We start from the raw sequence: 15,979 nt of genomic DNA on the forward strand, positions 1-15,979 counted from the left end.
TGATAGACCAGGCTTCCTTACCCAGGATGGTGAAATATTTGTACTTGTAGTTTTGCGTGTATTTTGTCTATATCAACTCCATAAAGACAGATTGAAATTTGTCATTATAAACCATAAGTACCCATGGACGTCTATATATGACAGCCTAGTCTTAAAACTTTGATGTCCTATGTCAATAACAAGAGTATGTATGAATAGAACACATGAATGGCGGGATCACGTTTACATATTGCACACACATATGCGACAATTAGGACATGACTAGCCCCAGGCACGCGACGATACGCAAGCTCCCTAGTGCAATGCCAAATACTGTAATTATCATTTATTGATTCTGGCTGCACCCTGGGGCTCAGCTCATGTCGGAATTTCAGGAGGTATGGAATTATTGGTCGATGGAAGTAGTTTTTTTTTTATAAATAAGTAAATATGGGTGACGCCCGAAAAGTTCCAGAACTTTCAGGGTAGCTAAACTTGTTTAGTAAAAATAGTATAAGCCCATTCTAGACGATTGTGGCATATTACACAAAAATAACATTTCAAATCTGACAAGTTTTTCACGTTCCAAAAAAATGAAGCTTTGTGAATAACAAGTTTAAATTAATTTCAAAACAGTTTAAGAAGTACTTATTCTACTTTTGTTGCCACCTAGCTTAAACTGTGTCCTGATGTTCTATAGTCATAGAAAGTCGCAACTAATCACTCGGCATTAATACATACTATTTACTAATCAAATTAAACATTTAGAACAGATATAGTCCCTACCTTCAGTACCTAACATAAAAAAACTACTTTATGTACATTTTCCTCGACTACTAACTACTTTATTAACATTTTCCTCGAACAAGATGGCGGATGACAATGACGCCATTACCGGGATTACGGTGACTCGCGGCCTAATGTAAGTATTGAAACGAACCCTCGCGTCCCAATCCCAACTGGCATTCGAGTGCGAAGCCCGTGAGCTAAAAAAGAAAAAAAATGACTGGCCGCACAGTTCTTTTGCCGTTTGAAGTTGACGGGTTCTAATTTCGAATTTTGTTTTTTATACTTTGCTTTGCTATGTTTTTCCGGCCAGTTTCAGGAATTATGAATTTTCAATTTGTTCTGTATAATATTTGGGTTGGCTAGATATAACTTGTCCTATGTTGAATATTGTGTATGTAGTTCCAGAGAATAGCGCGTGTAAATATAGAAACAGTTCCATTCTGTTAGCAAATGGTTTGTTATTGAATATGATGAATATGTAGTATCCTACCATTAAGCTCCTGCAAAGGTTCCTGCCTCTTGCCACCGCTGCATACAACCGTACCATTCCAATATGTATTCTCATCTCCTGTATTAAAAAATAGTTTATTAAATTCTGTAGTTAAGTACAAACTACTGAAATATTTAATGTAGGTATGTTCTTCAAACAAAAAGTTTAAATAGATTACAATTGACACACATGCTTTTGTTGTGTTGTTGTTCGTGTTTATTTATTTTGTTCATAAGGCCGACAGTTCACAACCGAAATATGGATAATAAAGAACATACTTAATTTAATATTATAATACGTTTGGTAGTATAATAAAACATTAATTTATAAAAAAAATATTAATCCGAGATTATAGCTACATATCAAAACTATATGTCGCTCACCAAGAAACTAACTCGATTTTTCGTGTAAAGCCTCATTTTGTGATTCACAATATTATCGACTTTTTAAATCTAATATATCCATCCGATATTATTATCTAAAGTGGAACGTGAGAATTTTAAATTTTCGACACAGGTACGATCTTTGTGTTACTTATTTCGAGATTATCACATAGGCGACGTTATAATCATAACACTACGAGTTAGCGATCCATTCATGCGCATTTATCAGTGATAACAATTACTTTATCACGTGAGGACGTTATAGTGAAATACAGTTATATATAGTGTAATACTGTAATAAAACATTGCCGTCGGGAGGGATAATGGAAGAGTTTTTCGGAAAGAAGTATGTACTGACAAAACATGAGAATTTTGAAGATTACCTTTCACATATTGGTACGATGTTAATTTATTTTTGTTGCATCAAAAAACGTGTAAAATGTTTAGATTTAGATCGATTTCTCATCTCCAAAAACCTTCATATAATGTTTATGCTAATAGCAACATTTGGCTGTATGTTTGTTAGATCTAAGTGGACAGTATGCAATGAAATTTGCTTTATTAATATAACTTGCTAATGGAAAACCATTAGCTTAAATTATTTGAGTGTTATAATGAATCCAAATATAAAACAGGTCCCCACCTACTATCACTAACCATAATAGCAGAAAGACAATAATAACATTATATTATATATCGAGACTAATGAGATTTTCAGAGATAAGGAATTTTGACTCAAACTAGCGAATATTCAAAAGTAGTTTTAAACAAATGTCCATCACTTTGGCTTTTCGATGTCAGATTATAATATTTTTAAAGTTTTAATATTTACATCGAATATTGTGTCTATAATAGTATCAAATATCGTGGTCAAGTAGCAAAGACAAATATAGAGGTATAAATTGGTGTTTATGGCAATTGATGGCATCAATTAATGGCGATTTGAATACGTTATCTTAAATTGATAACAAAATTTATACGTGTCCAATTTATCTTCGACATCTTCTTGATTTAGTAAGAAACACATTAAATACGTTAAATTACAAAGGAAGAACAGATTTTGTCCATGTTTTAAAATTAATTGTCACTGGTAATCAAATCAAAAAATCTAAAATGTCTGTAAAGAAAATCAAATTTTTCCGATCATTGAAAAATTTTAGAACGACATATCGCTAAGTAAGAATTACGGAATTTTCGCAAATAAAAATACATTAATTTCGCAATTACTAAAGTACCTATCGTGATAACAAAAAAACCTATATTTTTGAAAGAAACACTATATTAACATTAATTAACAGCTAACATAGTATGCAATTTCGACTTTCAACGCTTTATGAGCTGTTCTTCGGTCTACTGCCACTATCAGTCAAATTTCATTTCCAGGTGTCGGATACATCGGTCGCAAACTAGCCCTTACTCTCAAACTAGTGCAGTCTCTATCGCGCAATGAAGATGGAACTTATCTATTCAATATTCACACGACTATTTTCAATTGGGACATCGTGTTCACGCCCGGAGTGGAATATGACGAGAAGAAACCAGACGGCACTGTTGTAAGTCAATGGCTTTGCTATTTGAGAAGTTATAAATTCATCCATTTATATACCCACTAATATTATAAAGGGATGTTTCTCAGAGCGTTTCGTTTAAATTACATTTTAAAGATTTTCTCAAAGACCTATTATTTGATTTTAAAATAATTAATCTGTACTGTGGTAATGTCAATTTTATGAATGATTGATTTTGGAAACGAATTCCTTCCTCAATAAAATTGACGGATCGTAACGACAGCGCGGTCACACCATTTGAAGATACATACATTATCCAAGATTGCTATAGGCTATATTTTATCTCAAAATTCCCACGAGAGTGAAGCCCCGGGTAACAAAATTGACATTACCACAGTACAGATTAATTATTATAAAGTCAGATGGTAAAATTAATTCTTGCCTTTGTTAAAATTTGAAAAATTGTAATGACAGCGCTGCTGCAGCGGTCGAAACATTCTGAGATCCACCCAATACTAGCGGTCAGTGTTTCAGATACGAGCGATCATGACGTTAGAAGGCAACGTGTTGACGCACATACAGAAACACGCGGCAGGAAGGCACGCCACACACGTCATAGAATTCTTCCCGGATAAAAATATTATAGTGAGTTAATTAATCCCATTAATATTTTAAGATTAAGCTTAACTATCGATAAATATCGTTAACTCGAGTCGATTGAGAATTTATACCAGTAGCCGGCTGATATACTGCCGAATGGTTCGGATCGAATCGGACTTTCATTTTTGTTCTCTGGTCACAAAATATATAATACTTATACTTCTTACAACATTATAGTTTTTTACGGTGGTTACAAGTTAAAAATATATAGACTTTCCGACCAACTTTAAATATGAATTATCACAATGATTTTAAATGCCTATGATTTTCTATTTTATCTAGATTTCATAGCACGAACGAATATGGACAAATCGATCTGATTGAGTTAACCCCAAAGTAAGTTCGAGACTTGTGTTATGGAATACTGACTCAACGATACTATACGAACTTTAAAAAATACAACAACTTCAAATATTGATGTTTTTAAATTATTTAATTTAATTAATTAACTATTTTCAGAAAACCACCGCACAGGGTTTTGACAAAACATGCACACGATATTACAAATTGGTGGAGTAAAAAGGCCTACTACGTGTGGGAATTTGTGTTATGTAAATAATAATTATTGATAGGAAAGAAAACAGATAAATAAATAGCATTTATATATTTTCAAGCAAACCAGAAAAAAAGGGATATTCATATTAATTTATATTTTAATATAGAAAATAAACTTATCTCATACCTAAAAGCAGTGTTTTTCATTTAGTAATTTATGTATGTTTTCATTTGTACTTCAACCGATTGAGCTGAATTTTTGTACACACGTTTAGTTTGGATGACAATGCATTTATTATGATAAACATGACCTGATGGTGTACCCAGGAACGTCTCCACACGTGGGATCTTCTCAACGGTTTACTAACTGCAAGGACATGATTTTTTTTCACACATTGAATGCAATAAGATCTCTCTGATAACAATAAAAGCTTGTGTTAAAATGCCATTATTGTAAAAAAAACTTTTTTGCTTTTGAAATATAAAACAGAATGGTCAAGATTGATTGATACACATCCCCTGTTACGAGCCAAGAGTCACCTCCTTCTTGTTGCTATTACATTTTAGCAAACAGTTAAATTTTAAAAAGTGTGATATCTGTCGATGTGATAAATAAAAAAATAAAGAATATACATATCCTGGTTATTTTTATTGTGCTGCGACAATGACGTAGTGCCAATATCAAAACGAAAGTTCTTCGTTTCGTACCTATCACGTTTATATTCTCTAAAACTACCAGTTAGATTTGATTTTTTAAAAATCTGACAGCTCAATCATAGATTGAAGAAGTTTATTGTCCGCCTTTTGTTTAATTTAAAGACGGGGGTGAAGAGAAATGCAAGGTAACCCACCTGCGCACGAGCGTTAAAAACGCTCCTGACGTTACGTGACGTTGGCATTTTTAAATTACCGATTCGACATAAGTGACATTTGACATTCAACCTACTTAAAGAGTAATAAAAATTTGTTACATTAAAAAGCGATCATGTTGAACTGATTTATTGCACTCATATATTCTACTCAAGTGCTTTTTAAACGCACATTGAAATTGAAAAGCAAGACAAGACTTCTAGCTTTAACGCAACTCGTGTGAGTAATTACCTTTTCCAAAGTGTTGGTTTTGTTTTAGTATAATTCTGTCGGTTGCATGCGTGTTAGGCTCGTCGTAGATACTCTTCTCACCTGTAACATTTAACGATAAATTTATGCTTAATAATGGCCTATAATTGCTTGGCGGTTATTGGTTACATAAAAAATCTAACACACGAAATAATTTTCGTACTTCCACGCGAAGTTTAGAATTTATGAAAAGTCGATGAAGAGGTATCGCTGAATGAATCTCCTCTTAAAATATTTGTAGTTACTCAACTCGGAGCATAAGTCAAAAGGGATAACAAATCGATATAACGAAGGATTAGATCAGAGTTTAGAGATATTCAATAATGAACCGCTACCGATTTAATATTCTGTTGGTCAGCTCAGAGCCGATTACAGTGAAAATTAAGACCTTTGAATATTTAAACTAAAACGGAGTTTCTAACGTGATTACAGCAAATAATTGATTGCAAAGGCCTCCCTGCGGATCGGCAATTAGGCACTATTAAACGAACGTTTGAATAATCAAATTCCGCAAACCTAATCTCATATCGACTTTCACTTAACATGGACGGAACAGGGCTAACAACCCAGAACATTCTCTCTGGGGCACTTTCCAAAACACGATTCCCTATTCCATTAGACCCTCTCGAAGTTATCTCGCGTTATTTACATCGCCTGACCGTACCGTCTTATATAGTCGACCCCTTATGTGGCGCCCCCCTAGGGTGTATATAAGTGAGCAACGTGGGTCGTGCACCGAGGTGCAGAAGGGTGGGTTTGGCTAGGCCTGTGGGGGGTGTAGTGAGGCGGGGAGGGGCGAGGAGGTCGGTGTCGCGGTGTCGTTGTCATGGCGACGCGGCGCCCAGACGCCGGATCCCGACGCCCGCAGTGTCGGCTGCCGCGCCCGCGCCCCGCCGCACAAGTGACACGCGCTGCGAAAAAGCACAACCACCCGGCTTGTAGGGCCTGCATTTGTTTGGTCTACTAAGGATTTTAACAATGCTGCGTGTGGTACTTGCTCTAGATACGGTTGCAACCGTATCTAGCATCTGGCATGCCAGATCCAGGCTTATCATATCCTGGACACGATCAGTTTTGGGGTGCGATCCGTGTTTAAACTACCAAGATTGTTGGTTTAAACTACCAACAATCACTGTGTTAAAAATTTTAGGCGCAAAGTACATTTGGCTTTCATCCGGGACGCCAAAGTGAAATTACTGGACATGGGACAACTCGTACATTTCCGGAACAATCCCGGATTACTTGCGGCCATCTGGCAACCCTAGCTCTAGAATAGGATAAAATGCTTTGACAGCTGATAGGCAACAACAGCATCACCAAAAAGAGTTGAAATCAGGTAGACGACCATGTGTATGATCATAACCGTATAAGCCGTATAGCGGGAATAAACTAATTAGAGAGAGACGGATTTTTAGAATATTTTATGACAATGGGATATTCACTAGCTAAGACTTCTGGTATGGACTGATTTCTGTAGAGGATGTTAAGTCCTCTACAGAAATCAGTCCATGCACGATATTTGGCGATTCGCTAAACCAGAAACCAGGCATCGGATGAAAATTACTTAAAATTTTCAAAAAGGGGAAAGTTAATTGAGCGTTACTCTCAGCAGAATCGACTTTTTGTTACTCAGCTATATTAATGAAACCTGAACATTTAATTGAGGAAACTTTACATTTTCTTAAAGGATTAATTCTTAATTTTTAAAACAAATAACACAACTTAAATACGAAATGGGTAGGTAAGGTAATTTTTGCGAAAGGATCAATTCAATAAAAAAAAACAAAATTAATCCCTAAAATCTTAGTAACCATGGTCATAAGAAGCCACCCCCAAGCTGGGTCGATGTGGCGTCGGGGAGGGGGCCTCGCACCTTTTGTTTAGGACCCCCTGCCCCCTTCATTTACTCACGGCTCGCCCTCAGTGCTGTTTGCAAACGGTTTAGGTGCCTAAATGTACGGGGAAATGTCACGTTTTCACTTTTTGCAATTAAGTACAAAACAAATGAGCACTAGCTTGAAGTTAGGCCAAAGTATCAACATATACGTAATTATACTATGGCTCGGTTAAATCTATACTTCCATAGTGATATTACAAATGCGAAAACAACTCCGTGTTAGGGTGATACACAGACGTCTATCATACGATCTTGCCCAAATCGGTGGGCTGATTTTAATAAAATTAGGAATAGGTATAGTTAACCCGAAATCAATCAAACAAAATGCAACCAAAAATGAACTTTATGTCATTAATTTAGTTTAAGTTAGTTTAGTTTAAGTTTATGTCAATAATACAAAACAGGAACTAGGCCATTTTTGGCTCCAACTTAGATTTTCCCCGAAATCAACTTGTTCTAAACATCAAACTTTGGTAACACATAATGTTCGATTCAAAGTTAATTAGCTAAGGTGAAACAGCTTCTTTGATAATGGATAACTTTTGAGTGGAATTAGTGAAATATTCCGCTTGTTTACTTTCAAATCCGATTTAGTCATTTTATTTAGAAATTTACAAAATTTTGTATGACCCGGTATTTTAGTGAAATTTAACAATATTTTAAATATGTAATGCTACGTTAAACTTATTTAATAGCATTTAAAGTAATTTGAAAAACATTTTTTAAAATCATATATCTCTACTCAGAATATTAAAACCCGTTTAAGTAAATAGAGAAAAGTAGACTGTATCTGCTATCTCATACTCATGTTGTCTTAATACTTATCATACTAATATTATAAATGCGAAAGTTTGCGAAGATGTATGTATGTTTGTTACTCTTTCACGAAAAATGTACTTGACGGATTTTTATGAAATTTGGTACACGGCTAGTATACCTACAACCTAGAATAACATATAGGGTACTTTTTATCCCGAAATTCCCACAGGAGCGAAGCCCCGGGGCGCAACTAGTCATCAATATATCTACTAGGTCATCGATCTCATCTGGTCAGGAAAGATAGTTCATCTATCATTTTATCGATACATCTATTGGGTACTCAAATTAAAGAGAGTAAAGTTTGAAAAAAATCTAGACGATTACATATTTATGTCATATACCCTCCCAAATTTTCAGCCTACCCCACTGTGGACAAAAATGTCCCCGTGTTATCGATCGCAAGGTTGACGCGTCGGGTGTCAAGCCCCGCCTACTCTTCGCGCCAAAGGTGATGATTGGTCGAGCACACACACGAACGCAGGCTGAAATTGTAATCTCTTTAAAGACTTTGCTCAAACCTCAATTTTTCTTTTATTTTATCTATATAACTGCGGGTTAGACAAGGACAAGGAACCCAAGTTCTACATATATTTGTTATGACACTATTTACAACTAATATTATAAATGTGAAAGTTTGTTACTCTTTCACACAAAATTTACTGGACTAATTGTTATGAAATTTGTAACGGGTTATATTCTACCTGGAATAACACATATGATACTTTTTATCTGGAAATTCCCAAAGGAACGAAACCCCGGGGCGCAGCTAATACTATATAAAATAGAGGAATACCTAGTAAGATTTAAGCAATACATCAGGTCAAGAAAGGATCAAGTCATTGATGAGAGGATGGATGCAGAAGTATATAAGAGGAGTGCTGACCTTCACATAAACAAAATTGACAACTTTTATGGGAAAGATAATATGGACTGTTTGTCTGTAATAAACGCATTTTGTTTTTACTTTTTTGTTCTCATTAGTTTCTCTACAAGATCTTTCGAAGGTTTCGGAGGTCTCTGATACTTTTTGTCACGGTATTTCATTCAAAGGGCCAAAACCAAGTAATTCCTCTGCAAGTTTCTTTGAATGTAACAAACTTGAGTTTGGATTATAATGGTGTAAAAAATAGAAACAGAAACTCCCAAAAAAGTTATTCTTTTTTCATAGAAAAATGTGATCTCAATTGGAATATTCATTATACCTAATTAAAGGTATAGATAATATAACAAATAAATCATATTATTTGATTACTATTTCATTGTATAACTCACCGATTTAAATAACCTTTATTGAATTCGGCACCATAAATCTGGTTTCTAAAGACATATGATTTCATAAAATAAAAAAAAAACACGTAATAAAGAGGCACACACAATACAGACATGAGCGGTATTCACCCATGCATCCCAGCCAACACCGGTTCTCTCACAAAAACTCATCACACTCCATCAAGAGGCAGATGCGCACACTTGCGACAAACAAAAACATTCGTACTACTAATTTTACACGAAAGGCATCAACACAAAACGACGAATGTACAGAAAGTTATGACATTCACTGTAACGGAACGGTTTTAATGTTGGCCACCTACGCCTATGGCCGACATGAACACTTGTACGGGAAAATCTATATTGAAATCGATGGAGAGCGTCGACAAGCAAAGAAGACGTAGACAGAGTAAAAAAAATTAACGCATATTTTTAAAATTAATAATTGCCGGATTCTTCGAGACACGAGATATCTTTCGAAGTATAAAATTTTACAAGTTTCTTTGTCATCCACCCATGATTTTTTTGGGAACTGTCTTTGGGAAGGGTTTTTCCCTTCCTTCACATCCAGGGGTAACATAGTTGGGTACATGGTTGGGTCTTATTCTAGGACGGGAGCCAAACGCCGTCTTTCCAAATCTAGCAGCGATGAATTCCACGACATACCTCCCATCACACTGGGTCTTCACACTCAAGCAATAACATCGCACTTCTGGACCAACCACGTTTTGTGTCTTTGGTTGTAAAGCCGTTTTGTTCCCGCGTGATCGACATGTCTGATAATTTGAATATGTAAAAGCATTGAAGCCCAATCGTCCGTGTGCGTTTGCGTAGATTTGTGTTGTTCAACGGTTATTAAGTTACTAGTCCGCTTTTGGGCTTCTGGAGTTACTTGCGGAAGGCAGATCATTTTTTTTTAATGAGATATTATATTCAATGGGAAAAGAAATCGATGGTACTACTTACCCAGGTGGAGAAAAGATTCGTCAACACGTTGGAGCTGGTACTTGTTTATCATTTAAATATACTTAGGGCCTGTTTCACCACTTTCTGATAAAATATATTATATTGTAATCTGACAGATAAAACTTCTAGATTAATCTGCCGAATGTAATTGGCCAGTTAGCTATATCCAACACTTGAGAAACATACATTTTAACGCTACCTGTCCGATATGTTACATATCTGTCATATAAGTACTTTATGAGCAAGCGGTGAAGCAAACACTTTATTGTTTTTTTTTTAATTTTTAACTAGTACATTATTGGCATTCCAAAGCTCATGATTCCTACACTACATGGGTATTTTAATGTGTGAAATCCAATCAACAGTTTTGCACAACAAAAACACGTAGCACGATACTATAACGACCACACGCTGTCACTTGTTATCAAGAACGCGTGGACGCAATGCTACGTCTTTTATCTTTCATGGTAGCCCTGCTGATTCTTGTAGTACATCGTACGAACGTGCTTATGAAATTTATACAGGATGATTTGTTATACATTGGCATTATTATTTTATCTACATGCTCTGTCGATGATACTCAACAACAACAACGAAAAAAATCCAGCTGATCCATACAATTTTCAACAACGTATGTTTCTTATTCCCGCTTGTGCGAATAATCCTCTGCATAGAATGTGTCGATTTTATAACTGCCTTTGTTCATCAACAGAACTACCCGACATTTTTTGCACTCCACTAATGTCATTCGAAAGGAAGTGCCATAATATTATAATAGATTAAATTGTCATTTTTGTATTGTATTTCTCTTTTTCCTTATATGTTTATTTGTGTTGTTTTCACTTTGTATTTTGATGTGAGCAAAATTTAACATGTTATGTACACATGTTGTTGGTCAATTTGGTTAATTCGTAGTATGTAATTTTCATATATTTTATGTGCATGTACCCACCTAACTTACTGTTTTGTGTACTTATGTATAAATAAATAAATAAAACTTAGGTATTTAATTTTGTATAGAACAGCTGATTTCGAGAAGCATGTAGACCTAATATTGCCAATGTATAAAAATTCACCTGTATATATACGATGGCAGTAAGAGTAATAATTAATCTGGAAAACGGTTACCGAAGACACTTCGGGTGAAGTTGTCAAAGGGCAGTTTCTCCGGGCTGCCGATGAGCTGTGTGGCTCTGTCCACCTCGCTCAGCTCCGGGTAGTGGGAGAAGTACTCCTGTGCCTGCATCGTGCCTTTCCGACCTGGAAACAGTTCTTTTTTATTACAGTGGTATTTAAAATGACGTATCTACAAATTCAATTGTATGTAAATATCATACTTAGATATCGAGCAAATAACCATGTAGAAATAGCATTATCTCTTGTAATAACTTCATCAATGTACTTTTTTAAATAATATTCTAATTCTACGTAATATTATAGAAATGTAAAAGTGAGTTCGTTTGTTACCTCTTCGGTGATTCGCAGAGCGTTTCGACGGCTGCGGTCGCGCTGTCATTTAAATTTTTCATATTTTAACAAAGACAAGAATGAGTTTTAATAAATGACTTTACATTAATTACTCTGTACTGTAGTAATGTAAATTTTATGAATGATTGATTTTGGAAATGAATCCTTCTTCAAGACAATTGACGTATTGTGATGACCGCGCAGCCGCAGCGGTCGAAACTCTCTGCGAGCCGCCCCTTCACGCTCTATATAATCAAATAATCTCCTTTTTGAAATTGAAATGTTGCATATATGCTGCTTGTATGGAAAAGGACCCTAAAAGGATAATTATCCCGGAAAAATAGCAATGTGAAAAATTTACACGGGCGAAGCCGTGGACAACAGCTAGTCTACCTACAGGGTAGGGACAGGGTGCAGGTGACAAAATGCAAAGTAACGACATTTTATACGACTGTTCTATGAGATCGCGATTTTAGATAAGAATAAAGTTGAGTTCTAGATATTATAACTTGGAAATAAAAAGTGAATTAGCAATAGAAAATGCAAGTAAGCCAGTAATTTGCTTGACATTATTCTGCGGATATTGCGGCTGCATTTGATGTGAAAATAAAATGTTGTATTGCTGGTAGATCCTATTGATAGTAATTAATATAGCAGCAATATGTTTTCTTACTTTCGAAATACATGTTATTCTAGTTTAGAGCATTAGGTGTCAACCTCGATGTGTGTATCGACTCGAACGGTTTTTGTGAAGTTCTACTTTAGAGTCTGTCCCGGATTCGCTCGGGTAAAACCATAATAAAAAAAGCTGCATATGTCACTCCAGAAGGTTACGACGATCTCTGTGCCAAATTTCATCAAAATCAGCCCCTAGTGGGCTGATTTATCCATGATAAACAAAAATACAAATCTTGTTTTCTCTTTATAATAATATTAGTATTGATTAAAGAAAGCTTTTTAAAAATATCGCTCTATGAATAACAAGGCTAGCCTTGAGATAGTGGTAAGAACTTGAGTTGACTTGAGTTTTATTTATTTATGAAACTCATTAAAATCGGAGACAATAACACGGAATTCGTTAGCCGAAATGTCGTATTTCCAAAAACAGTCAACGGAAACCGCTAAACGCCCCTCGGCTTGTCAACACAAAGAACTGCAAAATCCGTGCAATTTGTACCCTCAGTTCTTGGAGTATAGTATATACTTATCGATCTATCGCAAACACGATGCTATGTTTAAAAAAAGTTAGGGCTCCGAGAGACCAGTGGCTTCGGGCCTTGCCGCCCGGCGACATGGTTCAATTTCAGTTGATCTCAAATAGGTTTATAGGATTTGTCGGTTCGGTAGCGGCCGTGTAAAAATGCCGTCTTGTCGTAGGCACGCCGCCCTCCTCTGGCGACATTTTTACGAGGGGGCGGTGGGGGCCACCCGGGACGCTCCCGTCATTTCGTTGTCATCCAGGGCTCTCCTTTTTGCGCGATCACGGCACGAACGTCGGCGTCGACAATGCTGTTCAGTATTTTTATTCTTTACGTGGAGAATACGAAAAAAATCCGTAGAGAAAATGACGAACAATGCCGCCCTTCGGCGAGATTACCGCCATCAGAAAATGAATGCTTTGTTAGATCCGTCTGTCGAGCGTCGGAATGTTTTCAGTTGTTACATTAGTCTTCTCGTTTTCATCGGACAAGGCTTAGCTGGGCATGAAAAGTTACAGAATAAAGGTCCCGTCGCGTTTCAATTTCCAAAATGAAAAACAAACGGAATTTCTTTTTTTATTTGAATAAAAAAATATCTATTCTCATTTTCTGTATCAATTTAATCAAAGTAACGTTACATTATTTATGAAAAAGAAAAACACATTTTTGTTATGTCTGTTCAGCCTTGTAAGAATGTTGAAACAGTTGCTTTTTCCGATTATATTTTCGCAAAAGTAATCGCCTATTCGTTCTTTGTTTAAAATCAAAAGTTCATCTTCTTAATTCAAAATACATTCTTAACTCGCACTCGCAAATTCTAAATAGGGGATTATTTTTATTAGCTAGCTACCTATATGGTTTATAGTACGTTTGGCGGCGCGGCGGCATGCGGCACCGCCAAAGCCTCCGTCGTATGAGCATCACGTTACAGCCGCTTTGACTCGCACGCCCTTTCAGATCGTTGAAAAGACTTAGCTCCAGACCATCTTTGAACTTGTACCGCTTATTAGCGTTTTGTTTTTACTGGTGATCGTCATGGGTTCGTTTTGTTGGTTTCAAAAAATCCATTTAGGGATCGACGATCAAGGAATTTGAACTATATCGATAAAAACATTTTTATCTTGTAATCTATTATATAAGTTTCATGAAAATTGTATTTGTAAGTATGTGCATAATATGTACATAAATACATATCGGCGAAGAGGGTCTAGATAAAAAACAAATTAAGTAGTTTAAGTTGAGATGAATTCGTTCATAAAGATAATGTTTTATGTGTTAAAACATCATCAATTTTTATCACCAATATTTTAATTATAAATTCCATTCATAGGTAAATCGATAAGATTACCATTAATAAAGGACGGTAAGTATTTTTTAGCATGAAATTGTATAAACATAAAAGTGTATCATCATTACTGTAGAGTTTTTTTCCTTTTTATTACAGCCAGCATGAAGATAAAATAAAAATGGTAATATACATTTTTCTAGGCCATTGATAGGCCCATAACCTAGCAATTTAAGGGGTTCGAATCACACAACTATTAGTGACGTGACGAATGAAATTTAAAAATCTGATATCGATTGTCGTGCCACCAGACTGTTATCGAAAAGCGATATGCCTTTTCTAATCAAAATACGGAGTGTACAGAATGGATAGGTATTTGGTTAGTGCGTTGGAATTACCCTGGCGTTTGTCTTTTGTAACTTACAAAAGCTAGAGTAACGCTATTCTTTAGCAAATGTGTACTTATATCTTCGTGACATAAGCTAAGCTACTCAAATTTAAATATATATTATCGTGAGTTAAATAATTACAATATAGCGTATAAAATTAATTCACACGCGAATTTATCTAAGTGGACTAACCACAATTAGCGTCCATGTGTTATAAAATAATTTTCAGTTAAAAAGTAAGCTATTTAGACATGAAATCTCAAAAGAAATGTGAATGATGTCTAACGGACTTATATCTACAGGTCACTCTATCAGAACACTAGGTTTATTATGATTTATATGTTCCTAAACAAAAAAAATATTTACAAACTTTCAGTTATGCAGTAAGTATTCCCTATGTATATAGTATTTAGAGGATGCAATCTATTCCGTATTTTGGATAAACTCATACTATAATTCATCGGTCTGAAAGTAAGAACATTCTAGATTGTCCCATCACTGGGTTATGGGCCTGTAAATTCAACATTTTACATTTTCGTGTCACCCGCGATGCGGACAACCCTTTATCTAGATCGCGAGAGCGGGTGACGTCGCCCGCGCGCCCTGCGCCGCTCCGCAGTTCATTACCACAAAAATTATTCAATTATTCATCGTTCGGATGCCGTAACTGCCGATGCCAGATTAAAAATGTTTCTATGGCGATCGTATTGACGATACTTTACTCGGTCCTTCTTTCAATTATTTTAAAATAGCCGCTCGTCCCGGCTTCGCTCGGTCAAAAATAATAGATTATACGACCTTAACCTTCCCCAGGAATCTATTGCTGCAAATCGCATGAAAGTCCGTAATTTTTAAGAACAGATATACTATAGACGCGACGGACGACTTTGTTTTATAATATGAAAGAATAAGGATTACGAGTAATTTTCATTCGATTCGTTTCAATCAAATTATTCGAATTTAAAACAATTTCTTTCTCAATGCAATTTTATCTGTTACATGAAGTAATAAATAAATAAATAAAATAAATATATTAGGACAAATCGCAGATTGAGCTAGGCCCAAAGTAAGTTCGAGACTTGTGTTATGGGATACTAACTCAATGATACTATATTTTATAACAAATACATATATAGATAAACATCCAAGACACGGATCAATCAGAAAAAGATCATTTTCCATCATGACCCGACCGGGGTCGAACCCAGGATCTCTCGGTTCAGTGGCAAGAACTTTACCACTGCGCCACCGAGGTCGTAATAAAT

General features: G+C 35.6%; 2 protein-coding genes across 7 annotated transcripts in view; one reads left to right on the forward strand and one right to left on the reverse strand.

Annotated features, from left to right (window-relative positions):
- LOC128679514 (Fanconi anemia group J protein homolog) overlaps nucleotides 1–15,979 on the reverse strand; it is a 53,981-nt gene that overhangs the window by 10,919 nt on the left and 27,083 nt on the right. For 3 of the 6 annotated variants that reach the window (XM_053761808.2, XM_053761807.2, XM_053761806.2), the window contains exons 3-5: nucleotides 11,503–11,634; nucleotides 5,406–5,486; nucleotides 1,259–1,336 (exon numbers count right to left, since the gene is read on the reverse strand). In XM_053761808.2, the coding sequence (XP_053617783.1) occupies nucleotides 1,259–1,336; nucleotides 5,406–5,486; nucleotides 11,503–11,634 (291 nt within the window). The remainder of the gene's footprint in view (nucleotides 1–1,258; nucleotides 1,337–5,405; nucleotides 5,487–11,502; nucleotides 11,635–15,979) is intronic. The other 3 variants (XM_053761810.2, XM_053761809.2, XM_053761811.2) reach the window with 3 other exon arrangements.
- LOC128679520 (fatty acid-binding protein, heart-like) lies at nucleotides 1,350–5,399 on the forward strand. Its single transcript, XM_053761820.2, has 4 exons — nucleotides 1,350–2,037; nucleotides 3,025–3,194; nucleotides 3,684–3,794; nucleotides 4,269–5,399. Exons 1-4 carry the CDS (start codon nucleotides 1,965–1,967, stop codon nucleotides 4,326–4,328), a joined length of 414 nt encoding a protein of 137 aa, XP_053617795.1. The 5' UTR covers nucleotides 1,350–1,964; the 3' UTR covers nucleotides 4,329–5,399.

This window comes from Plodia interpunctella, chromosome 21 (genome assembly GCF_027563975.2).
Source record: "Plodia interpunctella isolate USDA-ARS_2022_Savannah chromosome 21, ilPloInte3.2, whole genome shotgun sequence".
NCBI lineage: Eukaryota > Metazoa > Arthropoda > Insecta > Lepidoptera > Pyralidae > Plodia > Plodia interpunctella.

Bases quoted from the DNA above. Each gene is read 5' to 3' on its own strand.
- LOC128679520 (XM_053761820.2), top strand. From the start codon at position 1,965: ATGGAAGAGTTTTTCGGAAAGAAGTATGTACTGACAAAACATGAGAAT. The intron at 2,038-3,024 runs GTACGATGTTAA...TTTCATTTCCAG, and splicing joins AGATTACCTTTCACATATTG to GTGTCGGATACATCGGTCGC. The intron at 3,195-3,683 runs GTAAGTCAATGG...TCAGTGTTTCAG, and splicing joins AGAAACCAGACGGCACTGTT to ATACGAGCGATCATGACGTT.